The 26,235-nt window shown below is 51.9% G+C and overlaps 1 protein-coding gene across 3 annotated transcripts in view; it reads left to right on the top strand.

Annotated features, from left to right (window-relative positions):
* The window catches only part of LOC125712246 (cGMP-dependent 3',5'-cyclic phosphodiesterase), a 120,878-nt gene that overhangs the window by 92,282 nt on the left and 2,361 nt on the right, over positions 1 to 26,235 (top strand). For all 3 annotated transcript variants that reach the window (XM_048982106.1, XM_048982108.1, XM_048982107.1), the window contains exons 5-30: positions 1,893 to 2,002; positions 2,918 to 2,973; positions 6,076 to 6,135; positions 6,908 to 7,070; positions 8,739 to 8,791; positions 11,804 to 11,878; positions 12,023 to 12,064; positions 12,265 to 12,333; positions 14,084 to 14,214; positions 16,651 to 16,762; positions 17,446 to 17,485; positions 17,604 to 17,667; positions 17,797 to 17,878; positions 18,065 to 18,239; positions 20,144 to 20,256; positions 20,585 to 20,662; positions 20,746 to 20,868; positions 21,023 to 21,093; positions 21,510 to 21,632; positions 22,350 to 22,437; positions 23,832 to 23,879; positions 24,184 to 24,258; positions 24,440 to 24,539; positions 24,930 to 25,042; positions 25,395 to 25,433; positions 26,099 to 26,205. In XM_048982106.1, the coding sequence (XP_048838063.1) occupies positions 1,893 to 2,002; positions 2,918 to 2,973; positions 6,076 to 6,135; positions 6,908 to 7,070; positions 8,739 to 8,791; positions 11,804 to 11,878; positions 12,023 to 12,064; positions 12,265 to 12,333; positions 14,084 to 14,214; positions 16,651 to 16,762; positions 17,446 to 17,485; positions 17,604 to 17,667; positions 17,797 to 17,878; positions 18,065 to 18,239; positions 20,144 to 20,256; positions 20,585 to 20,662; positions 20,746 to 20,868; positions 21,023 to 21,093; positions 21,510 to 21,632; positions 22,350 to 22,437; positions 23,832 to 23,879; positions 24,184 to 24,258; positions 24,440 to 24,539; positions 24,930 to 25,042; positions 25,395 to 25,433; positions 26,099 to 26,205 (2,310 nt within the window). The remainder of the gene's footprint in view (positions 1 to 1,892; positions 2,003 to 2,917; positions 2,974 to 6,075; positions 6,136 to 6,907; positions 7,071 to 8,738; positions 8,792 to 11,803; positions 11,879 to 12,022; positions 12,065 to 12,264; positions 12,334 to 14,083; positions 14,215 to 16,650; positions 16,763 to 17,445; positions 17,486 to 17,603; positions 17,668 to 17,796; positions 17,879 to 18,064; positions 18,240 to 20,143; positions 20,257 to 20,584; positions 20,663 to 20,745; positions 20,869 to 21,022; positions 21,094 to 21,509; positions 21,633 to 22,349; positions 22,438 to 23,831; positions 23,880 to 24,183; positions 24,259 to 24,439; positions 24,540 to 24,929; positions 25,043 to 25,394; positions 25,434 to 26,098; positions 26,206 to 26,235) is intronic.

The following is a 26,235-nucleotide window of genomic DNA, read 5'->3' on the forward strand; positions in this document are numbered from 1 at the left end:
GCCCAGTCACGTTTGTCACTCCGGCCTTTGTTTTTGCTGAACAAATTGTAATTCCGGAGATTATGGGACCATTGGGAGGGTCACACCCCCCCCCCAGCCCAACACTGCAGAGAGGATGGAGCATAGCATAACAGACGTGTGAGGGCCCCCCTCTGGACAGGCGTAATTAAAAATACATTGCTTTCTGCTGTTGAAATCCGGCAGTTTCTGGGAATGGTGCTTTGGGTTTGCCGGAATCTGGCTCTGAGGTGTCCTGGGGGGTTGGGGGCATTGCGGAGATGCCGGCGAGTCGCCCACACGCCTGGAGCATGAGCTCGTCCTCTCAGGGTGACATTGGGTTGTTGTGGCCCCCGCCGTATCCGGCCTGTACCGTATCAGCTGGCTCCAGCTGGGTCCTGCACACCTCCCGGATTCCACACCCCCTCACAGCTGTGAGACGCGCATAGACTCAGTTCTGTGAACACCCCGATAAATGCAAACTGGAAACGTGCATCCAGCCAGGGCCCCCAGAGCGCACCCCCAGATTCTTCCCCTAACCCTCAATGCCGTCACAGTCCTGTTCAGCGAGGCGGTCAACTGTCACACTGCCCCCCAGGGAGAGCCTCCAAACATGTTCCATCTTCCACAGCTGGCGATCACTGTCCCAGAATTCCCTGCACGGCAGTCAGTCCCCACACGTGTCACGTGGTCAGGGCTTGAGGGAGAATCTCTTTCCACAAGGAGTGAGGGAAGATAGATCGTCCACAGTGATCACTTTGGGACAACCTATAACTCATCTAACGAGCTTTGAAAGGTTCTCCTCGCGGTCCAGCCTCAGCGTGTACCTTTGTATCTTTTACATTTGATTGATTTTTCATTTTTGGGGGCCTGAAATAATTTTATATGCAACATGAAATAAAAGCACAAAAAAATGACTGAAATATTGGCTTCATGCTCTTTTATGTTTCTGAAGGAAGCCTGTAGCGTTTACCTCTCTGTCCTGCGTGATACTTTTTCAGGGGAGGGCAGTGCAGACGGGTGGAGTGAAAATGATGTGACTGGCGTTCGGCCTCATTGCCCTCCCTGCTGACGACAGCCAGGATGATCACCTGGGAGCGTTACGTTGTGGGCCCATGGGTTTGGCTGACTCGAGGTTTTGCAGTGCTGTGCATGCTTTTTGCTGTTTTGTAGGGGGGGGGGACATTTCTGGAGCGCTTTTGGACACCGGCCTGCCAGCTGTGCCCCCTTTTTTGTGTTGTTTTTTGGGTTTTTGTTCACTGCGGGGACCAGATCTGAACCCCGCTGAGCAGGGCTGCCGCTGTCCTGCTCCATTAACCCCGGGCATCGCCTGCTAGGGAACAGAACGAGCAGTTTGTTCACGTTCCCGTCCGTGACAGCAGAACGGCCGCCACGAGCGTCGTTCAAAGTGAACATGGTGCCTTTGTATTGCTTCTTTGCTGGACAGACCAGTTTGAGTCCATCTTTGACCGTCGACAAAGGGATTTTTTCAGCCACAGGCTACAGCAGCCAAAACAAAGCTGACCCCCCCCCCCCCCAAACTTGCGGGATTTATCCTGTTCTACACTGAGAGCCCGTGACTCATAGCGTGAGGCCCTTGTGAGCGGCCTGCAGTGCAGCCCAGCCATCTGCCCCTGCCCTCCCTCTCAGATCAGTAGGGAGTATCGCCAGGGCTCCCTGCCACCATGTTTGTTTCAGTGAATGTGACATGACATGGACCAGAACACCTTCCTTCCCTCTGGTTTCCAGTTCTTCTCCTTTCCTTTCTCTCTTTCAAACTCCACACCTCTCACTCTCTCCTTTTCTCCCTCATTTTTCCCACCTCTCTGGGGTTCTCTGTGATCACATGGACCTTTTCTCTGCTGAGACTCACTGCATGCTCTGCTTCTCCACAGGGAGATGGTGACCCAGCAGAGGAGGGTGCAATGTGCTGGGCTCCCCCCCTCGGAGCTGCAGGAGAGGCAGAGGAGCAGCTTGGCCATGCCCCTGGCGCCAGACAAAAGAGGTGAATGCTGGGACAAGGGACGTGTCGGTGTGTACAGACGTGTGAATGCGTGTGAATGCGTGTGAATGCGTGTGAAAGCGTGTGAATGCTTGTGAATACGTGTGAATGCGTGTGAATGCTTGTGAATGCGTGTGAATGTGTGTGAATGCGTGTGAATGCACATGAGTAGCAGCAAGTGAAACAGAAGCTTGGAGCTGTAGTTAACGGGGAGGGGTCATCGTGCTCCTGTGCTCCTGGGTCTGATTTTCTCCCAGGACGGGCTGTCAGCCCGGTCACGCCCCCTCAGGTCCACCCTCGCTGACCACCTTATGGGAGTGTGGAGCACGACACTGCAGCTGCACGACACTGCAGCTGCACGACACTGCACCTGCACGACACTGCAGCTGCATTCACTCAGCCCAGCCACGCCCCCTCAAGTCCACCCTCACTGACCACCTTAAGGGATTGTGGAGCACGACACTGCAGCTGCACAACACTGCAGCTGCATTCACTCAGCCCGGCCACGCCCCCTCAGGTCCACCTTCACTGACCACCTTAAGGGATTGTGGAGCACGACACTGCAGCTGCACGACACTGCAGCTGCACGACACTGCAGCTGCACGACACTGCAGCTGCACGACACTGCAGCTGCATTCACTCAGCCCGGCCACGCCCCCTCAGGTCCACCCTCACTGACCACCTTAAGGGAGTGTGGAGCATGACCCTGCAGTTACATTCACTCAGCTTAGCTCCTCCGCAGTCTTGCATTACTATTACTTATTTCTGCAGCCCAGGCGGGTTGGACTTCATTGAACAGTGACGCATCATGAGTCGCTCTCCTGCAGCTCTGATGCGTTTGCCTGTGCCCACTTTGTCTTTGAACCTTGATTAAACATAGCGTCTTCTGTCTGCCGTCCTCCCCCCCCTCCCCCCCAGTGTTGATCATTCCGCTTGTGGACCAGGACCAGGCACTCGTCATCGCCGTCATCTTGGTGAGTGGCTTGTGCCTCCGTTGCTATGGCTTCCACAGTCCCTCGCTCCCCTCCCCCACAGCACTGCTACTCATCCACCAGCAGCCTCCAAATGGAAACACCATCTTGGGAGGAAGCAGTGGAGATGCTCTGATATGTCCCACCCTCCAGCCAGGAGACCACAGCGGGGTGGAGAAGAAGGGCCTGACCCAGCATCTCCTGGACTGTTCACTGATTGGCTGATTTGACAAGGCTTAGAAGGTGCTAGAAGCAGTTATGGGAGGTTACCTGTCAGTCCCAGTAACCCAGTGGGAACCAGTGTAGTATGGAGGGGTTGCACGACTTCAGATTTTTTAAAGTGGACTGTTTTGTCGTGAACATGTAGACATTGGCAGATGACATTGACTGTTCGCTGATGACGTCATTAATAAAACCAGGGGAGAAGGGAGAGCTTTGCAACGCCCAACAATCTGTATTCATAAAAGTTATTGCCTATGCTGACAACAGGTTGCAACTCAGCAGCAACAATTCATGCGACAATAACGCTGGTGTGGTGCAACTTCCATTTAAGTGTGAAAGCAGAATAAAATGTAGGTGTAACATTTGGGAGGAAAACAACCCAAAATCCAGCCTGTAAGTCCTGCTCCTCGTGGTCCTAAGGCGCTTTCCCACTCTAGTTCAGGAAGTTCTTCCTCATCTTGACCGGGAACTATTGTAGGTCCTGGCCGCAATCCTGTGGCGCATTCCCACCACGCAGCAGGAAGTGTGACCTTTATGCTGAATAAGCACGTGATTTCTTGGCGGGGAACCCCTCCAAAGCAATGGAGGATAAACAAGTCATTTTGTTAATTGTTTGTTAGTTACTGGGGGGATGGATCGCTATCATAGCAGGACTCAGCCTTTTATTTGTATTTTATTTATACGACCTGCGACACGTTCATAATTCATTATGAAATCTGGCCAGCAGATCGATCTTTCATTTTCCACTGAATATAAAACGATATAATAAGCGCTTGACGTTTCACCTCCAACACTGGCAATATGAGACAAAAGTATGTCGTTATTGGTCAGATTTTCCCAAGCAGAAATAGAAATATGCAAGCGAAAGGTTATTCATTAATGCCTTCAATGTAACTGAGGTACAAACACAATTCCACCTGCTCCGTTTTGGCTCTGCTGCTTCAGCGTCTCATCCCCTCGCTTCCGTGTAGCTGGTATTCTCTGACACGCCCCTGTCGTTACTGTCATAATTACGCTTAAAGCATCATGACAGAGCAGTGAAATCGACTTGTCGACTAATTGATTAGTATGTGCAACCCCTGGCAGCACCCAGAGACATGTGACGCTTTCAGAGCCTCCTGGAGGGGTTAAGGTAGGACATGGCCTCCGGCTGGGCCAGCTGACCCAAAAAAGGCGAGATTGGTCAGGCTGTAGTGAGGTGGGGTGCGATAGCTGCGAGAAGGAGCCTGTGAGGAGTTTCGGAGGAGATTCGTTTTAGGAGCAGCGAATGGGCTCCTTTGTTCCTGCCAGTGCGTGCAATCTGCAGAGCTTCCAGCCTCAGCCAATGGACACAGGCGACAAGAGACATTTCACATCACACGCGGCTCTCTCCCGTGCCTTTGCTCAGCGGACACAGGCGATGCTAATTACAGCCACAGCACAGAGACGGAAAGGCCGCCCACCTGCTCTTTGCTCCAAACATGTCACCATTTAGTCAGAGCAGGAGCAACACGCCTCCAAACTGCCCCGGCGCTGGAGGCCTGTCTGCACAGCGGCACTCGGCTCCTGTCCTGTCAGACACTTATGTGGCGATTGCAGAAACCGCCACTGGAAATGGCCAAGTTTCATCCTTCCAAGCCTTTTAGGCGCAGTTAGCTTGGTACCATCTCCAGTTACACAAAACATAAAATCTAACACCGGCAACAAAAACACAGAAAAGCAGTCTTACAAAAGTGCTTGCAGTGATGTCACAGCTTGATTTAGGCTCTCCCCCCTCTCAAGCTGTCCCCACCCCGCTCAGCTGCCAGCGCCCCCCTCTGCTCAGTCTGTTCCAAAGCAGTTTGCCATCTGGTCCCTGCAGAGGGAAGTCATTGCAGAAATGCTCCCGAGCGCCTTAAAAAGCCCATACCTCCTCTATCATCTTGTCTGGGAACATATTGCATTATTACTTTTTTACTGGAAGAGGGCAAATCTTAATGAACTCCCCACTTCCCCTTCGTTTTGTTATAAACGTCACCGTGGGTCCTGCCTGTCCCTTGACGTGCTCCACACGTGACGTGTCTGTCATCGGTGACAGGAGAGAGCGGGCCAATCGCACTGCGTGCCACTAAAGATGCTGGCCACGAGACCGGGGCATGGCGACGCCTTGCTGGGTGATACGTTTCAGCCTCTTATCTGCGCGTCGGCGCCCGTCTGATGTGAAGGCGAGGGACATGTCTGCTGCCGCCTGCGTGTCAGGCCTCGGTCCCCCCTGGCAGATGGACCCCCCTGACAGGGCTGTGACAGGGACAGACGGGCTGTGCTGCGGAGGAGAGAGAAGCCGCGCTGCTCTTTTTTTTTTGGTCACATGGGAGGACTGGTGGTTCTGGCCGGGAAGCTGCAGCGCCCCCTATGGGTCTGGAGGCCCTCTTCTGCCTGGCATCCGTGCATTACCACCAGTAGTAGGAGATCATTGTGACCAGGGCACCCAAAGTGAAGAGCAGCTGAGCTCCAGCTGGATCAGTCACAGGGGCGGGATGGAGGCGGAGGTAAGCCCACGGGTAGAGAGTCGGCAGGACACACTGTCAGCTGCCAGACCTGGGGGAGTGAGCGCCCCCAACCCTCAGGAGGTAGGAGGACAAACGGAAGCCTCTGCAATGACAAGGGGAGACTGACTGTCTCACAATGGGGGGTGGGGAGGGCATCTGAGTCAACTGCAGCTTTTCATTTCATTCGGGAGTCCTGCCCGATGACACTGTTGTGTGCTGCTAAATGCATCTGCTTGTCCCAGCCAGTAGGGCTCATGTGACCCAGTGCGAGCCCCCCCCTCCCCCCACCATGGTCAGAGTGGTTCAGCCCGGCAGAGACCCTAGACACCCCTGCATCCCCCACTTTCTCATTGCTCATTTTCATCCTGTCATGCAGGTGGCCTGTAAGCAGCTGGGAGACGCAGAGGAGCAGCACCTCACTGTCCTGGAGAAGCATGTAAGGAGCTGGTGGGTGGTTGATGTGGGGGGGGGGGGGGCAAATCCCCCCAAAACAACGTCCTCAGAAAGGGAACAGTAACAACTGTTCATACTTTCATTAAAATCAGTCGTCTTCAAAATTTAACTCCAGCCCCAGCTTGATCACAGGTCCTTCCTCAGGTGGTGGTGGGGGGGGTGTTCTCCCATCTCATTCCAGCATAATAATCATGGTCTTGTAGCTAGATGATGAGAAATACAGCCAGACGATGCCCTTCAGATGGCATTGAAGGAATGCGTGTGACATAAATATGACTCATCATGTCGGGGAGGGGGGGTCACCTGATGAGGCGCACAAAGGCCGGTGATGCGGGTGGCGCTGCTCCCTGGCGACACAGAGGGCAGCGGGCGACTGCTTCTAGCGCTGTCCAGGTGGCTGCCTGTCCTGCCAGATCAGCTCAGATAATGAAGTGAAGCAGAGGTGGCTGAGGAATCACAAGCAAAAAGTCAATGTCTGGATGCCGTAATGTGCAAAGGGGCCACCGGTCTCATCTCCACTAACGTCCACCGGTGATTTGCATGCTAAACGCACTCATTAGCCTGTCTCCTTGGTAATCAATGGGCCAAATTTTCTCCTGCTCTGTCCTATCTGATCTCCAGACACAATGACTCTGGGATGCAGTTATCACAGGACTATCTGCAATTAGAAGGTCCTGTTCTGACGTGGTACCTCCCCATCATCCTTTTCCAGCTTATTCACAGATTCTTGCTTGTGTGCCGTTTGACCTCTACAGGTTACCGTGGCTGTCAGGAGAGTCCAGACACTGCAGAAGTCTTCGCAGTGGCCTCCGCTCAGCCCATTGCCTGGCCTGTCCCACAATCCCTCTGCAAAGCCCAGTATGATGTTTCCGGATGACACGTACAGTGAGATGGACCGCAAGATCCTACAACTGTGCGGTAAGGACACTCTGGAAAACCATGTGGTTTATGTCAGAGCCAGTGCAGCCTTTAATGCTATGCACACTGTTCACTGCTCGCTTTGAGCGATTACCAAACCTCTTACCTGAAGCAAATAGCAGAAAACTTCTGAATCAAGTTGGTAAATGCCAGGGATGTTGGTGTCTGACAGGTTGAAAAATGGCAGAAATAGGTTAATGTGGCACCATCAGGTTGGACCTGTGACCCATGGAGTGAGCTTTGTTTGCTGTTAATATAGGAGTTGGCAAGGTCACTGAGTCAGAGCTCAGCATTGTCACTGGGTGAGAGGTTAGTGAAGTTCCTGGGTGGGTATTAGTGAGGTCACTGGGTCAGAGGTTAGTGAAGTCCCTGGGTGGGTATTAGTGAGGTCACTGGGTCAGAGGTTAGTGAAGTCCCTGGGTGGGTATTAGTGAGGTCACTGGGTCAGAGGTTAGTGAAGTTCCTGGGTGGGTATTAGTGAGGTCACTGGGTCAGAGGTTAGTGAAGTCCCTGGTTGGGTATTAGTGAGGTCACTGGGTCAGAGGTTAGTGAAGTTCCTGGGTGGGTATTAGTGAGGTCACTGGGTCAGAGGTTAGTGAGGTCTCTGGGTGAGTATTAGTGAGGTCACTGGGTCAGAGGTTAGTGAGGTCCCTGGGTGAGTATTAGTGAGGTCACTGGGTTAGAGGTTAGTGAGGTCCCTGGGTGAGTATTAGTGAGGTCACTGGGTCAGAGGTTAGTGAGGTCCCTGGGTGAGTATTAGTGAGGTCACTGGGTCAGAGGTTAGTGAGGTCCCTGGGTGAGTATTAGTGAGGTCACTGGGTCAGAGGTTAGTGAGGTCCCTGGGTGAGTATTAGTGAGGTCACTGGGTCAGAGGTTAGTGAGGTCCCTGGGTGAGTATTAGTGAGGTCACTGGGTCAGAGGTTAGTGAGGTCTCTGGGTGAGTATTAGTGAGGTCACTGGGTCAGAGGTTAGTGAAGTTCCTGGGTGGGTATTAGTGAGGTCACTGGGTGAGAGGTTAGTGAAGTCCCTGGGTGGGTATTAGTGAGGTCACTGGGTCAGAGGTTAGTGAAGTTCCTGGGTGGGTATTAGTGAGGTCACTGGGTCAGAGGTTAGTGAAGTCCCTGGTTGGGTATTAGTGAGGTCACTGGGTCAGAGGTTAGTGAAGTTCCTGGGTGGGTATTAGTGAGGTCACTGGGTCAGAGGTTAGTGAGGTCTCTGGGTGAGTATTAGTGAGGTCACTGGGTCAGAGGTTAGTGAGGTCCCTGGGTGAGTATTAGTGAGGTCACTGGGTCAGAGGTTAGTGAGGTCCCTGGGTGAGTATTAGTGAGGTCACTGGGTCAGAGGTTAGTGAGGTCTCTGGGTGAGTATTAGTGAGGTCACTGGGTCAGAGGTTAGTGAGGTCCCTGGGTGAGTATTAGTGAGGTCACTGGGTCAGAGGTTAGTGAGGTCCCTGGGTGAGTATTAGTGAGGTCACTGGGTCAGAGGTTAGTGAGGTCCCTGGGTGAGTATTAGTGAGGTCACTGGGTCAGAGGTTAGTGAGGTCTCTGGGTGAGTATTAGTGAGGTCACTGGGTCAGAGGTTACCCTGCACCCCATTAAGAAATATCACACCTAGTGCCAAGGGCTTTGAGCAGCGTGTAGGATAATCACATGGTCTCTGTGTCTCCAGGTGAGCTGTACGACCTAGATGCTGCCTCCCTCCAGCTCAAAGTCATCAATTATGTAAGTATGTGAGAGGGCACCAGCCCCCCCACGTCCTCCTTTACTGTCCTGATGGCAGGCCTCCCCCCGGAGACACAGGTGCTCTTACCCCTCTCCCCCCGGGCCACATCCTCCACAGAGCTGACATTTACAAGAGGGCTGATAGCAGAGCAGCGTGGCGTTCCTTCCCTTGTGAGGTGACGTCCTCACAGGCCGCATTTCTGCAGCTTAATGCTGGTTTTCTAAACGGAGTGCTGACATTTGCTCGGCGAACTGTTTAATATCCATGGTGTCTGGATATGAAATTTCTGATGAAAGATAATACAGGGAGTCTGGTCTACAGGCAGCTAACAGCTACTGGATGTTTCTCCATATCATAGGAATTAATATATTTGGGAGGGAAGAGAGGAATGCCCCTCTTTGCAAACCATTTGTTTCACTCACACATCCGGAGCTTTCCGAGCCAGACAACAGCGCACAGTGTCACAGTATCATGGGGCTTAAATAACAAGCCTCAAAGGAAGAGAGGAGCGTTTATACGGAGCGTCCCATTTCTCCGTGGAAACATGAGCAGGGGCTTTGGGTAGCGGGGGGCGGGGGGGGGGGGGGAGGCAGCCCTCGACATGAAAGGTGTGAAGAGGTGTGACAGTGATCCCATGTCGCCGGGTACTAACAGGGTCTGCACTGCTGTCATGCCTGAGAGTGTCGGGCTGTGTGACCCCAGGCTGGAAGCCTCTCCAGCTCCCTGAGGTCCTCTGCCTGGCAGCCTGCCACTCACACACACACACACGCGTTGGACCTTTCATTTATTTGTATGGGAAACACCCTAATCCCAGTTACGACATCCTTAACCCCCACCCAGCCCTAACCTTAACCTAAAGTAACCAAACAAAATACAAGTTTTTTGGCATTTTTATGTTTTTGATCGCGTTCACCGTTTCGTAGGTTATCCAAATGATGACCTGAAAAATGTCCCCAAAAGAAGTTTCGGGTTTACATGGGAGCTGGCTGGTGCACATGGGGGCAGGGCGGCGCTCATGGGGGGGGCGGGGCGGCACACACGGGGGCGAGTGGCACACAGGGGGGAGGGGCTGGCGCACACGGGGGCGGGGCGGCACACAGGGGGGTGGGGCGGCACACAGAGGGTGGGGCGGCACACAGGGGGGCGGGGCTGCGCACACAGGGGGTGGGGCGGCACACAGGGGGGCGGGGCTGCGCACACAGGGGGGCAGGGCGGCACACAGGGGGGCGGGGCGGCACACAGGGGGGCGGGGCTGCGCACAGGGGGGCGGGGCTGCGCACACAGGGGGGCGGGGCGGCACACAGGGGGGCGTGGCTGCGCACAGGGGGGCGGGGCTGCGCACACGGGGTGGGGCGGCACACAGGGGGGCGGGGCTGCGCACATGGGGGCGGGGCGGCACACAGGGGGGCGGGGCGGCACACAGGGGGGCGGGGCTGCGCACATGGGGGCGGGGCTGCGCACACGGGGTCTGCTTTTACCGCTGCATTTTTCTGGGCTTTTTCTGTCTTACATGGACATTGTTGCTAATTACCTTGAATGTGTGACAGTGAGCGAACCCCATTGAAAGGGCTATCATAATTTAGTGCTTTCACAGCCGGGGGGCGAAACTGCATCATTGCGTATCAACTTAGTTACAGTGAGCATTACTATTTTTTCACACTTGAAACAACCACTGAAACAATTCCAAAAATCCATTTTTTTGCTCAGTGTTTTAGCTCAGGAGGAGAAGCAGGAGCCTTTTGATAAATTCCTTGATGAAAGGTCACTAGTAAGTACATTTCCTGGAGCCTCCTGTACTTTATCAGGCTGCTTTTTGTTTTAAGCTGGTTTAAGTCCAGCTGCAGCCATTTTTCAAAACAAACCTTAAGCATGGGGTTTCTTTATGAGAATCATTGATTCAGTGCCTGTTGGTGCTCTGGGTACTGATACTCTGACAGACTGATAAACTGACAGACTGATTCTCTGATAGACTGATGCTTTGAGAGACCGATAAACAGTCTGATACTCTGACAGCCTGATGTTCTGACAGACTGATACTCTGACAGCCTGATACTCTTACAGCCTGATGTTCTGACAGCCTGACGTTCTGACAGACTGATACTCTGACAGCCGGATGCTGGGACAGTCAGATACTCTGACAGACTGATACTCTGACAGCCTGATGTTCTGACAGTCTGATACTCTGACAGCCTGATACTCTGACAGTCTGATACTCTGACAGCCTGATACTCTGACAGACTGATACTCTGACAGCCTGATGTTCTGACAGTCCGATACTCTGACAGACTGATACTCTGACAGTCTGATGTTCTGACAGTCTGATACTCTGACAGCCTGATGTTCTGACAGCCTGATGTTCTGACAGACTGATACTCTGACAGCCTGATACTCTGACAGCCTGATGTTCTGACAGTCTGATACTCTGACAGCCTGATACTCTGACAGCCTGATGTTCTGACAGTCTGATACTCTGACAGCCTGATGTTCTGACAGTCTGATACTCTGACAGCCTGATACTCTGACAGACTGATACTCTGACAGTCTGATGTTCTGACAGCCTGATGTTCTGACAGCCTGATGTTCTGACAGACTGATACTCTGACAGCCTGATACTCTGACAGCCTGATGTTCTGACAGTCTGATACTCTGACAGCCTGATACTCTGACAGCCTGATGTTCTGACAGTCTGATACTCTGACAGCCTGATACTCTGACAGACTGATACTCTGACAGCCTGATGTTCTGACAGTCTGATACTCTGACAGCCTGATACTCTGACAGACTGATACTCTGACAGCTTGATGTTCTGACAGTCTGATACTCTGACAGCCTGATACTCTGACAGCCTGATGTTCTGACAGTCTGATACTCTGACAGCCTGATACTCTGACAGCCTGATACTCTGACAGCCTGATGTTCTGACAGCCTGATGTTCTGACAGACTAACTGATAGACTGGTGCTGTACACCGATAGACTAGTACTCTGACAAGTTGATCTCTGTGTTTAACAGCTGCAACAGGAGACCCAGTCACTCTGCTGCTGTCTGCTGCTAGTGTCAGAGGACAACCACCAGCTTTTCTGTCAGGTGTGTGATGTGTGTTTGAGACGCATACACACACATGCGCATGCACACACACACACGCTCACACACACACACATATAGATATGGAAACACATAATGAATGGCACTCGGCCTCACATGTTGGTGCTGCATTCTCCCTTCCATTAGGTGGTTGGCGACAGGGTCCTGGAGGAGGAAATCAGCTTCCCAGTGAGTTGAACAGCAGCGCCGTCACCAATGAATGAACCAGACTGCTGTTAAACTCAGGAAGAAAAAAAAAACACCATTCACCATTTTATCTCAGATGATAAAAGTGGAACCATGCCTCTCCGCTCCCAATAGTTATAGCTCTATAATCTATACCGGCTAAATCATTATCTCTAACTCTCTTCCTTCTCATGGCCTCTCAGCTGATGTTTGGCCGCTTCGGTCAGGTGGTGGAGAAAAAGAAGAAGATTACTCTGCAGGACGTCAGTTCGGTAAGGATCTCTCTGTGTCCCTCTGTATTTCCGTGTCCCTGCGTCTAACTGTGTCTCTCTATGTCCTCATGTCTCTCCGTCTCTGTGCCCCTGTGTCTCTCTGTGTCCCTGTGTCTCCCTGTGCTCCTGTGTCTCTCTGTGTCCCTGTGTCCCTGTATCTCTCTGTCTCTCTATGTCCTCATGTCTCTCTGTCTCTGTGCCCCTGTGTCTCTCTGTGTCCCTGTGTCTCCCTGTGCTCCTGTGTCTCTCTGTGTCCCTGTGTCCCTGTATCTCTCTGTCTCTCTATGTCCTCATGTCTCTCTGTCTCTGTGCCCCTGTGTCTCTCTGTGTCCCTGTGTCTCTCTGTGCTCCTGTGTCTCTCTGTGTCCCTGTGTCCCTGTATCTCTCTGTCTCTCTATGTCCTCATGTCTCTCTGTCTCTGTGCCCCTGTGTCTCTCTGTGTCCCTGTGTCTCCCTGTGCTCCTGTGTCTCTCTGTGTCCCTGTGTCCCTGTATCTCTCTGTCTCTCTATGTCCTCATGTCTCTCTGTCTCTGTGCCCCTGTGTCTCTCTGTGTCACTGTGTCTCCCTGTGCTCCTGTGTCTCTCTGTGTCCCTGTATCTCTCTGTCTCTCTATGTCCTCATGTCTCTCTGTCTCTGTGTCCCTGTGTCTCTCTGTGCTCCTGTGTCTCTCTGTGTCCCTGTGTTCCTGTATCTCTCTGTCTCTCTATGTCCTCATGTCTCTATGTCTCTGTGCCCCTGTGTCTCTCTGTGTCCCTGTGTCTCCCTGTTTCTCAGTGTCTCTTTGTCTCTCCATGTCCCTGTGTCTCCTTTGATCATGCCTTTGTGGCTGAGGCTTGTGAATATTGGCTTCTAGTCGGAGCACACATTTCTGGTGGGTGGGGGTGAGAAAGCCCCAGTCGGCGCCCCCACCTGCCATCTTCTCAGCAGCCAGCAGGGCCGAGTCGTGCGCCTTTGCCATCGACACGATGATCTGTGTCATCATCCCACGGCTCTGCAGCCACTAATGGCATCTGTGACACCTGGGAAGAAACACGGAAGCAGGGTCACTGCTGTCATTCCCATAATTCCCCCATTGTCGAAATCAGGCAGCTTCCCTGGCTTTGCTTGGGGGCAGCAGGTGGGGTCGTTAAAGTCACCTGTAAACACTGAGTATGCGCGGTACTTCCTCTTAAACATGTCTAGCTCTCCAAATGGATCCTGACTTGAGCTGTTAACTGTGTGCCAGTGGCTCTGAGTAACGAAGCTAACTAACCTGCTAGTGATACTCAGGTGGCTTTGGAGCACGTCATTCACCGCGCCAGGTGCCAGGGGCCAGGTGCCAGGTGCCAGGGGCCAGGTGCCAGGTGCCAGGGGCCAGATGCCAGGTGCCAGGGGCCAGGCCTCAGCTGGCCTGTTGACATACAGTATGGCTGGTCCAGCACACAGCTGCACAGGATCGTACACCTAATTGGTCTTTGATAGAACACGCTGGATGTTTTTACACACAGCTGTTGCCAGGTGTACACGAGGGCCCCGTCATTAGTCACATTAGCCGGGGCGGGGGGCGGGGGGCGGTGGAAGGGTTGCCTGCCACCCCCCCCAGGGTTTGGCTGATGTGTTAGGCTGAAACGGAGTGTGGGGAGGGTAAGGCTTCGCCCCTGACTGCATGCATGCAGCATCACGGCTGCATGGCTGAGCTCTTCTCATGCTTTCGTTTTTCTTTCCCTCTCTTGTTTCCCTCTCTCCATCATCCATCTTTCGCTCCTGCAGGAGGAGCACCGGCAGCTGAACAGCATGCTGGGATTTGAGGCCCAGTCCATGCTGTGTGTCCCTGTCATCAGCCGCGCCACCTCACAAGTGGTGGCCCTGGCCTGCACCTTCAACAAGACGGGCGGGCAGAAGTGAGTGAGCGCCCCCTGTTGGGCATGTGGAATCATGTGTTTGTCGACCCGCTCGATGCCGCGACCACGAGGCTCGGACAGTGTCTGGTCGGCTTGGACTGGAACTGCAGTACCTAAGATTCCCTTGGCACTAAAAAGGCAGCATCCTGAGGAGAAACTCATCTTTGCAAACAAAAAGTCTTGAAGAAGAAGCTGCTGTGATATTGTGGGATGGTATGTGTTCCACTGTCTGGTGTGTTCTGAGTTTATAACAGGACTCTGGATACTCTCTTGCACTTCATATATTAATGCTTTTATTCAAGGCAGAGGTTCCCAGACCACAGGCAGTGGTCTGCATGGGTCCTCTGTGGGAGTTTTCTGTTGCCCACAAATCTGGGGGTGTCTGTAGCGGCAGAGACTCGGGTTGGTCTGTCCTGCAGGCCGCTGGGCAGTGGGATTGTTGTCCGGAGGAGCTGAGCCCGCTCTGCATCGCCCAGTGGGCGTCACTCCGCCTCTCCGTCCCGCCACATGGGCGATTTTACGAAGGCAGCACGTGTCAGTCCCTCTCAACGAGGGGCGCAGGCTCTGTGTTCCCCTCTCTGACTTTTGTTTCCCTTTAGTCTTTGCGAGTGTGATCAGCATTTCTGAACAGCGGGAAGCAGTCAGGGCTGCAGGTGACGGCAGCAGCGATTTGGGGCCAGTTTTATAATCATCCAGGGCATCCTTAGAGTGCTATATCACCCTCTTTTTCTGGAGCACGCCGCTGCTGACGCAATGTGCTGCACGTCCGTTACTCAGCCAGGGCTGTGAAGGGTCGTGACCAGTCACGTGCTTGACCTGGAGCTGGACAGCAGTTGAGCAGTTGGCAGTGGTCCAGTGGAATCAGCCATGACAGTGACCCGGGTCCCCACTGCATCCCGGCGACGTCCTGATCGCGGTCTGTTTCACTGCTGCGTCCTCGCTGCTACCCTTTTCCGTTCCAACTCTCCTTGTGCTGTGATTGTATGAAACACATGTCACAACTTATGTTTCGCATTAAGCCGACCCACATCTAATCACCGTATCGGCTTTCTGCGGCGCGTTCCACTCCTGGATAAAAATGACGTGCGAAGGGATGAAATCATGGCACGGCTTCTGCCAACGGAGCCCAGAAACGTGACCGGTGTTGTGCTGGGATGCAGACCGGCGCAGCCTGAACATCAGGGACTGACAGGAACGGGCCAGTCAGGCGGAAAAGATGCTCTCCAGACGTTTATCTTTCTCTTGGAGCTTCGTGTCGTCGTTTTCTCCACCCCGGGACTGTAGCCCTGAGGCTGCAGCCTATGACTTGTTTTTCAGTTGCTTTTGTTTGTTCGCTTTGACACTTTGATGGAGAACAAATGTAATAAAACAGGAACTTGTGTGGTGAAGTGATTCACCCAGCCTCAGAGGGCAGTGCAGGGCCTGTACACCAGGGGGCGTAGTAATTAACAGGCCATGCATGTGTACGGCCGTAAATAGACATAATGGCTTAATTCAGCTGCTGAAGGGCTAAAAAGGCTAAAAATGTACTAACTCTAGTTCTCAAGGGCCACGGTTCTGTTCCAGACAATGCATTTTAATTAATGACTTATTTACACATAAAACAGCAGGTGATGGAACTTAGTATTCAAATAATTAGTACATTTAGGCAATTAAAAAATGAGCCGAGTAAACAGCAGCCAGTTCAGGCTGGAAGCCCAACCGCTGACATACAGCTAGTAGATTGGAAACGATTGATAATGTGGCAAAACTGCTAGCTGTAGGGCATTGTGGGTAAAGCTGATTATCGTCCCGATGTAGGTGCTGATGTCTTTCTCACTCGTGCTCAGTGACAGCGTGTTGGGGGGGGGGGGGGGGGGGACACGACCTCCCTTCCCCAACGTACAGCTGAATGTGATATTTCAGCTTTCCTACAATGCAGCAGGGGGCCTGCTTGCGTTGATGAGTTTCTGCATGTCCTGGGGAGACGTTTAATGGCCAGACAGGGCCTGACTGCCACATTTCGCTTGTGCGTCTCAAATAGAAACCGTTTGGGGGGGGGGGGGGGGGTGTGGCTTCAAGAGGTATAATTATGGTAGAGGCTCAGGATCTAAAAGTCTGTATATGAAAGATTTGAAGGTGCAGACAGTTACTCATGGGTCACTGTAAGGGTGACAGAATCACAGCAACTGGGCTATTGCATTTGGGGCGTTGACAGTGCAGGTCTGTGGGGGTGGGCATGGCTTTCTCCTGCTTCAGTTCAGCTCCCCCCCCCCCCATGCAGTGGAGCATTGACACTCATTCCCACCATGTGCACCCCCAGAAGTTTGGGGCCAAGTGCAAGAGTAGGCATTCGCGTTTCCACGTCCCAGTGAGGGAGTGTCAGGAACTGCATCTTTCCTGCTCCATGACATATAACAGATCGTCTCCCTCTGTCTCTCGCTCTCTCGCACTCAGGTACACGGAAGAGGATGAAGAGAAGATCCAGCACTGCTTCTGCTACACGTCCACCGTACTGACCAGCACCCTGGCTTTCCAGAAGGAGCAGAAGCTGAAGTTCGAGTGTCAGGTGAGGAAGCCCAGGTTCCTGCTTATACTCGGCATGGCGCACTCGGACCCCCAGGGGGCGCAGAAGAGCAGGTGCCACGGAACAGCGGATGTATCTACCAAGCAGATAGCCGGCTTACAGCAGTGGCTAATGTCAGACCTGCTGGGCAGCAACAGGAACAAGATGGGAGAGGGTGACCTCTATAGGGCAGGACTGGGATGACATGCGCCAGTGGCCTTCTGCTTCGCCTGTTTTTTGCAGCCACCTTTAGCGAAATTAATTTTGCTCCATCACCCAGATTGGAGACATGACAAGAGGGTTGGGGGGGGAAGGAATCCTTGGAGGCTCCACGTCAAGATTTGCCTCCCCAAGGAGGGGCACTGAGGGCTCGCCTGCCTACGCTTCAGAGAGGCTGTGCCCATTAGTGAAGTTTCCCATTGCTCCCAGTCCTCTGCCCTGTCAGGGCCATCGTTACCACAGCACATGCAGGCTGTGCTGTCACAGTAACCCCCAGCAGGTGTCACTGGCAGTGCGGCCTGTCATGTGGAGACAGGCATGACACCCTCAGCAGGAGAGTGTCCATTTTTGGCCTCCAAATATTTAACCTCACACCTTACCCTACAAAGGTCCAACAATGGGTCACACCTCACCTTCCAAAGGTCCAACGAAGGGCCACACCTCACCTGTTTCTTTCTGTTTGACAGGCTCTGCTGCAGGTTGCCAAAAACCTCTTCACCCACCTGGGTACGTACTTACATCCTTTATCCCCAAATGCGGGCCAGGATAGTTTGTGTTTTTACGAGTTTGACAATAAGTAAAGAATTGTGTATTCAGTTAGAATTTATGCTGTCCCCCCACCCAGACGACGTTTCCGTGCTACTGCAGGAAATCATAGTGGAAGCCAGGAACCTGAGCAATGCGGAGATGTGAGTGCATTCTGTAGCTCCGCCTCGCGTCATGTGATCAGCGTTTCGGGGGACGGGGGCTGGGGAACGGGGCGACGGGAGGAGACAAGATGGCGATGTGAGCGCTCTGCCTGTCTCTCACACGTCTAGCTGCTCGGTGTTCCTGCTGGACAGAGTGAGTCACGAGCTGGTGGCCAAGGTGTTCGATGGCGGGGTGGTGAATGACGACGAGGTACGGCAGACCTGCCAGCTCCCTGCCGGCTCCCTGCCGGCTCCCTGTGCCGTGAAAAGCCTTAATTAATATGATGCCTGTTTCAGTCACACTATTGGATAGATAGTCGGTTGTGTTTACACACAAGAGGACAGGGCCTCATGGGAATATCTCTTTTGTACGTTCCTGGTCTTGCCTGTCCCACAGAAGGAGTTCCGCATCCCCGCTGACCAGGGCATCGCTGGTCATGTGGCCACCACCGGGAAGATCCTGAACATCAAGGACGCTTACTCGCACCCGCTGTTCTACCGCGGCGTGGACGACAGCACCGGATTCCGCACGCGCAACATCCTCTGCTTTCCCATCAAGGACGAGAATAATGGTGAGGCCTGTAACCATGGGAGCCGGGGGGGGGGGGGGCGGGGGGGGGAGTGCGTAATCAGAGGAAGATCAATAATAAGTCACATTACAGCGCTTATCGAGCGGCACGCATGTGCTTCACCAGAGCACCTAATTAGTTCCATGGAACGGTATGGAAAATGTACAGAATTCATATTGAAATTTAAATGGGAATTCAGGGAAAATCACATATCTCATTGTACAGCTACACATTAAGAACCTTAATGCAGGATTTGAACCCCCGGACCCCAGTGGAGTGGCCAGGGTGGGACCAGAGGTCATTTTGGGGCTAAATATGCATATAAGGCATCTAGAAAATAAGGGAATATTTAAGTTACCTAAACTCTATAACTCCACATTGTTTATAATTCAGACAGTGGTTATTATCAAATGCTCATTTAATATATCAATTTCTTACAGTTAACTTGCCACAGAAATTGCAAATACAACTGGTGGGGGGCCATGAAGTTTCAGTCTAGGGTGGGTCCACTCCTTGCCTCCCCCAAATCCATTTATGCCTGGCATCCAGGCCCTCATTCAGGGGGAGAGCTGGGCTTGCCAGTGCAATAATGGATGAGCCCCCCCCCCCCCCCCCCCCCAGCTTCATGAGCAGTCCTTCCTGGTTACGGAATTAATCCCTTCTCCACAACAAGTGCACACGTTCGATAAGCGCCCGTCCGTGCCAGAGAGCGTCGTCAGTCCGTGACAGATCGTCCTTGTTGCTTTCTGCTTGTTGGGATGAAATGAGTTCAAAGGGATAGTTGTGTGTGTGTATGGGGGGGGCAGCAAAGGAACCTAAAAGGAACCTAAATCCATCATTCCCAGAGCCGACCACAGGCTCTCATTCATAGATTATTGGGCCAGATATAAACAAAGTCTCGCTCCAATAACGGACGTGAAAGACGCAAAAAACAGCAGCTGATCCATCACTGGGGAATCGTTTGCAGGCCGTCATCACTCAGCATCAGCAGGCCTGCGGCGGCCTGCAGATACTGCAGACGCCACCCTGCCTGGCTCGGCTCCCGGCGCCAAGGCCTCGGCTGGCTGCACACGTCTGCTTCAAAATCTTTGTACTGCTGGCTGACTAAGATAGTTTAACGTGATATTTTCTGTGTTGACGCATGTTTCCATATTAATTAGATTTGCTGCTTCTAATCTGTTCCTGATGTACTGTGTTCTGTACGTACCTCTAATCCAGTGAGAGGATTAGCACATTTTAAATGCTCATGGAGTCCTGAATAAACAGGGTCACGCTTCACAAACGTACCTGCAGTCCGCTACAACTTTTGCCTGCAGGCCTTCATTAATTATTCATAAGGCTTTTATGTCGTTCATGGGATTGGACATGGGGGGTGTGGACTTCTTTCTCAACTCACCTCTCCCCAGTAAACCCATCCAGATTCCTGGCACCAGTCCTGAATCCTACTGTCCTCTTTTCTCTTTTCTTCCTCACTCTTTCTCCCATGTTTACATTCCATGTCCTTGCTCAGATAGGGAGCCCCCCCCCCCCCCCCCCCCCCCCCCCTGAAGTGCTTCTTACACCATGCTGTAGAAAAGCAGATTCTGGGCGTAAATAAAGTGCCTGGGCCCTGCTTTGGCTCCGCCTCCTGTGTCATGGCGTCTCGAGGTCACTTGCTTACTTATGTTGCTTAGCTCATGCCAGCGGTGATTGTTTGGAAGACAGCGGGCGAGGCTCGGGTGGATATCGTCCACTTGAGTGTGATGGATGTTGATGTGTTGACAATACGAAAGTACAGGACTTAGTGTGTAATTCACCTGGACCCCAAAAATCAGGGTCAGGAAAGCAGAGCTTTCATCTTGCTTAAAAGCATGTTCACTGATCTGTCACCCTCTGCCGCATCCTCCCTGTTTCCCCCCCCTTCTTAGAGGTCATCGGAGTGGCTGAACTTGTCAATAAGACCAATGGACCGTGGTTCAACAGGTTTGACGAGGACTTGGCCACTGCATTCTCCATATATTGTGGGATCAGTATTGCTCATGTAAGCACAGTTGAACATCAAACGAACCCAGTCGCCCTTGGGTATCCTCTGTGTTGTAAATAAGACAAATATATGTGAAATTTACTGTCAGGCTCTGTTAGGAACTAACATCTGCTCTGTAGTTTCACTGAGCCCTTTAAGGGCAATAAGTTAGCACACATAGACACGCCACCAGTAAACATCAGATCATGTGTCCCAGTGCTCAAGTACTCTTTCACTATTAAATTATTTTTACAGTTTTCACAATAACAACAGGTCTTGCGTAAAGCTGATCTTCCTTCTGTTACCTTCTTGAGATCATCATTGATGTTTGCCTTCTATCCTGTAGTCTCTCCTGTACAAGAAGGTTCACGAGGCTCAGTACAGGAGTCGCCTGTCCAACGAGATGATGATGTACCACATGAAGGTAGGGTGACGTCCTCATGGTTCTCCCCCTGAGGCTGACACTGCAGCATGATGGTGACCCACTCGTGACCCCACCCCCACCAGGTGTCAGATGAGGAAGTGATCAAACTACTTTCCAATGGGATCGAACCTGTGGATGAGATAGACCCCAGTTTCGCCGAGTTCACCTACACCCCCCGGTCGCTGCCGGATGACAGCACACCCACAGTCAGTTCCTCTTTCTTTGTGCCTCTCCATCCCATTCTTTGACCCCAGCCATGCCACTGTAGCTGTTAGTTGCTCTGTTCAGCAGACTCTTTCTATCCTGAACTTTTTGGCAAGTGTTCTGTGTTTGGTATCTGATCCCCTTCCTCTCCTTCAGAGCATCCTAAGCATGTTTGAAGACATGGGTTTTCTCAACACCTACAAGATTGACCTGCACACTCTGGCCAGGTGAGCTCAAGATGCTTCCAATGAATGATCGGAATGGTCTCTGTTGCCACACTCAGCACGCCAGATTCCACTGCCCATCTTCATGCTGCAGATCCAAGCATGTTTATAAATCTGAATGGATTGGAAAAGTAGTTTGTGCCCTTAGTTTAAGTGAAGGTCGCCTCACACATTAACAGTTGAATTAGCGGCTAACAATAATAGCAGCGTGACTGCTAGTGGTATCAGCAATGGTGCAACACTGCACTGCACTGTCATACTGCATTGAAATATGAATACTTACATAATTGGTGTTAGTTTATGATGTCATTGATGATGCATTTGGGATGTGACCTGGTACTCTGGGTAGTGATTTCAGTACCCATGTAGCTGCTAATGGCTGTGAGATTTCTAGTAATGATGCATTTCTGCACCTGCAGGTTCTGCCTGATGGTGAAGAAGGGCTATCGGGATCCTCCGTACCACAACTGGATGCATGCCTTCTCCGTCTCCCACTTCTGTTACCTCCTTTACAAGAACCTGGAGCTGGCCAACTACCTCGAGTAAGATGTGGACATCCAGTGCTACTCCACTTCTCCCAAGCCACCTAAAGTAAAACACTGGGGCTCTATTCAAGCATATTTCCTAATCCAACAGTCCTAGTTTATGCACTATACTGCCCCCTACAGACCATTATTTGGATGCACAATGAATTGTGATTTATTGGTTGGTTTGCTTTGGGCTGCTGATCTGTGACCATGCCCTCTGCCTGTTTGGGGGGGGGGGCATGGGACCGGAGACGATGACACCGCGTAGCTGCCACTGCGAATGCCCACTGCCTGAGACATCCTGCGTAATGTCCTACGAAAGCACAGCAACACGAGGAAGGCCCTGTTTTAGACGGAGCGCTGGAACTGTGTGATAACAAGCTTCCCTGGCTCATTTTGGGGCGTTTTTGGAGTTAACCCGCTGTGGACTTCATCTCTGACGCGGGGGAGGCTCCGCAGCGCTTCAATTCAGAGCGGAAGTCTCTGACAGCATGGCCACAGGAAACCCTTTCCTTTTCTCTCATCTCCTTTCTTTCTCCCACACTCTCCGCCGGCAAACAGGCACCGGGCCCCCCCACCCACGCTCCACTTAGCTGCCGGAAATTCAAAACCGTGTGACGAGACGATAGAATGTCAGACAGCGTCACCGTTATATGTAGCGAATTTAGCTGCTGGTGAGGATGGACGATGACGATTCTCACGAGCCTGTGGCTTCACTATCGCCCCCTGCAGGGACATTGAGATCTTTGCCCTCTTCGTGTCCTGCATGTGCCACGACCTGGACCATCGAGGGACTAACAACTCTTTCCAGGTGGCCTCGGTAAGGACCTCTGCCGACCCGATGGTGTCACCGTGGTTCCTGTTGGCCTAATTAACATCATATGTAAGCTATGTATTCAGCTGAACACTTCCACTCAGTCCTCTTCTGAAACCGCTTGTCTTATTCTGGGTCGTTGGGGGTCTAGAGCCTCTCGACCAAAGCAGCTTCCATCTCAGCTTTGGTCCTCTTAGCCCTGTATCTCATTCCTGCGCTAAATCCAAGTCCAGTTACGTCTACGTCTACGTCCACGTCCGCATGCCTGTGCTGTCGCCTCGAGCTCCTGCCCAGCCATCCATCATCCGGGGCAGCGGTCTTTAAAAATAAACGCTTTATTTAAAGTATTGGCAGCAGATATAGCTTTACAGAGTGCCGGGGGTTGTGCATCCTCCAAGGGCAGGGGGAGGCAGCCTTCCCTAACCCCCTTCTGGGGCTTGTCTTTTATCACGATTTCCACTGGAAACATATGTGACCTGTCTCACCAAAGAACTTCCAGGCTCCTCTAAGATGCTGCCCCCCCCCCCCCCCCCCCCCCCGGGCCTGTGACTGCGCCAAGCGGCCGCTGCTTCTAACCGCAGCTCTGCTCTGCCTCAGGGTTTATGAATATTAACGGGCTTCTCAGTTAGAGAGGCTCAGCAACCACAGCCAGTAGTCATAGATGGTAGATGGTTCTAAAAGTCAGGGCCATCAAATGGAGACATTCTCATTCTCGCATGGCGACTATACAGCCACTGCTTCTGTCTTTGTTGGTGCGTGGAGGCTGGGGAATGGCGGGGGTATGATATTCCCTGCTGAAGGGGGATGGTGGTCCCTGCTAAAGAGGGATGGTGGTCTCTGCTGAAGAGGGATGGTGGTCCCTGATAAAGAGGGATGGTGGTCCCTGCTGAAGAGGGATGGTGGTCCCTGCTGAAGAGGGATGGTGGTCCCTGATAAAGAGGGATGGTGGTCTCTGCTGAAGAGGGATGGTGGTCCCTGATAAAGAGGGATGGTGGTCCCTGCTGAAGAGGGATGGTGGTCTCTGTTAAAGGGGGATGGTGGTCTCTGCTGAAGAGGGATGGTGGTCCCTGATAAAGAGGGATGGTGGTCCCTGATAAAGAGGGATGGTGGTCCCTGCTGAAGAGGGATGGTGGTCCCTGTTAAAGAGGGATGGTGGTCCCTGTTAAAGAGGGATGGTGATCCCTGGTGCAGGATGTCCGTGCTTTGACAGCCTCAGCATAATTAACATATTTAACACTGTTACTTAATCCCACACTGAGCTGCCACTACAAAGAGCTGCTAATTTAATACCATCCACAGTTGTTGCTCGAACTTTGGTTAAAAATCAAAGTATGTGGCCAGACTCACAGTCCAACGGTGCGATTGTCAAGTGATTTTCTCTCATTCATCCCTTTGCCCAGGAATCGGTGTTGGCAGCGCTGTACAGCTCAGAAGGTTCTGTGATGGAGGTGAGTGTTTGTGTGCCGTTATCTGGCCGTATAGTGTGTCAGTCAATCTTAGATGGTAGTATATTCCACACTAGCCCCATTTTCAAATCTAACTCGCTGCCAGATGATAAATCACCCACAGGAGAAAGATTAAGATATGCGAAGCATTTGTTGTGGAATGAACTGTTAAAGATGCTACTAGGAGATAGAGGGAGACTTATCTTGATATAATGTCCTGCACAATTTTTCTGGTGTAACTCTGTCGCCACCTGGTGGACAGCAGTAGCCTCGCGCCTTTAATCCATTCCCTGCTTTGTGTTTACAGAGACACCACTTTGCGCAGGCAATTGCCATTCTGAACACCCACGGCTGCAACATCTTTGACAAGTTCTCCAGAAAGGTCAGCGTGAGGCACGGCACTCTTTATTCAGTGATGAAACTCCCAGGACAAATAAGTAAACAATCATTGTGGCTCGAATTCAATACAGGAGTGAACAGTGTTGCTTTAACCTCCAAGAATGCACATTGTACTAAACAATGATGTTTGTACTTCATGTTTTTTTTGTTTTGCTCGTTGCCAGGACTACCAGAGAATGCTGGACCTCATGAGGGACATTATTCTGGCCACGGACTTGGCTCATCACCTTAGAATCTTCAAGGACCTGCAGAAGATGGCGGATGGTAATAGCCGTGTCCACGCCGTTTCCATAGTGCCGTGTCCATAGCGCCGTGTCCATAGCGCCGTTTCCATAGCGCCGTGTTCATAGCGTCGTGTCCATAGCGCCGTTTCCATAGCACCGTGTCCATAGCTCCGTGTCCATAGCACTGTGTCCATAGCACCGTGTCCATAGCGCCGTGTCCATAGCGCCGTTTCCATAGCGCCGTTTCCATAGCACCGTTTCCATAGCGCCGTGTCCATAGCGCCGTTTCCATAGCGCCGTGTCCATAGCGCTGTTTCCATAGCACCGTTTCCATAGCGTCGTTTCCATAGCACTGTGTCCATAGCGCAGTGTCCATAGCGACGTGTCCGTGTCTGTTGTTCATATGTTTGTGTCCCACTGCCTTTTCCAGCGGGTTACAGCCCCAAGAACCACAACCACCGCAGCCTCCTCCTCTGTTTGCTCATGACCTCCTGCGACCTCTCAGACCAGACCAAAGACTGGAAGACCACCAGGAAGATAGCGGTGAGCTACTCCTCACACAGCACTGCGGCAAATAGCTTATCGGCATAATCATACCCCGAGGCTAATGCGCCTTACTGACTACTGTGTAGGATGGCTTCCAAATTTCAAAAGGAAGGGGCCAGCGGATTCGGTGCGGCAGTTTTCCCTTTGATTTGTTCAGTCATTGTCTTTCTTCATGAGGTCTTGCTATGGTTACCTTCAGAGCTGCGGTGTTGGCCTCATCGCCAGGCCCCTTATCACCAAGTCTCTGTTTTTTATCAGCCGGTTAAAATGCAATATTTGACGAAGGAGATCTCAACGCAAGAAGACATTTAAACCAGCCTTACTCACACGGCTTCTCCTCTGTCTACAGGAACTCATCTACAAGGAATTCTTCTCCCAGGGAGACTTGGTTCGTCCAATTTTCCATTTGTTTTCATTTTGAATTATGCATGAACAGCATAGTAATTATTGTTCTGTGTTTATTAGATGCACTGGAAAACTCATTTGTGTAAATCAACACCCATAAGGTCAAGGGCAGACTTTTAAAATCATTTCTGCTTGAGTCACGTGAAGATGGAGGATTTCTGCCCCATTTTTGTCTGTGGGTGTAGATGTGTGTTAATGTCTTACACGTGTGTGTGTGTGTGTGTGTGTGTCTGTGTGTGTGTCTGTGTGTGTGTGTGTGGACGTGCGGTCTGGACCACATTAACCATGTCCCCATAAGCGTCCCCCCCCCACCAAATCCATTCACGACTGCCTTTTAACAAGTTGACGTGATTTAATATCCAATTATGTAATATATTTCATATTTAATTTAATGTTACATCTTTCTTTCAATATGGCACTGGCTGAAAAGCCTGTGTAACATTTTCCCTGGCTTGGGTGCATTTCTGAATTTTGTGAGCCATTAATAAGCACCAATCCTACTGCTGCCCAGAGACATTTAATGCTGCAAATCCAGCCCAGTCTGTGGTCATTTTGAGAATGAGTTTCCACTTGCAGTAGTTGACCCTTATGTGCGTGTGTGTGTGTGTGTGTGTGTGTGTCTGTGTGTGTGTGTGCTTCTGACTGCAGGAAAAGGCTATGGGAAACCGGCCCAGTGAGATGATGGATAGGGAGAAGGCCTACATTCCAGAACTTCAGATCAGCTTCATGGAGCACATTGCAATGCCCATCTACAAGTAGGAGTCTCTGCAGTAGTCAATATACAT

The sequence above is a fragment of the Brienomyrus brachyistius genome, chromosome 17 (genome assembly GCF_023856365.1).
Source record: "Brienomyrus brachyistius isolate T26 chromosome 17, BBRACH_0.4, whole genome shotgun sequence".
Lineage (NCBI taxonomy): Eukaryota > Metazoa > Chordata > Actinopteri > Osteoglossiformes > Mormyridae > Brienomyrus > Brienomyrus brachyistius.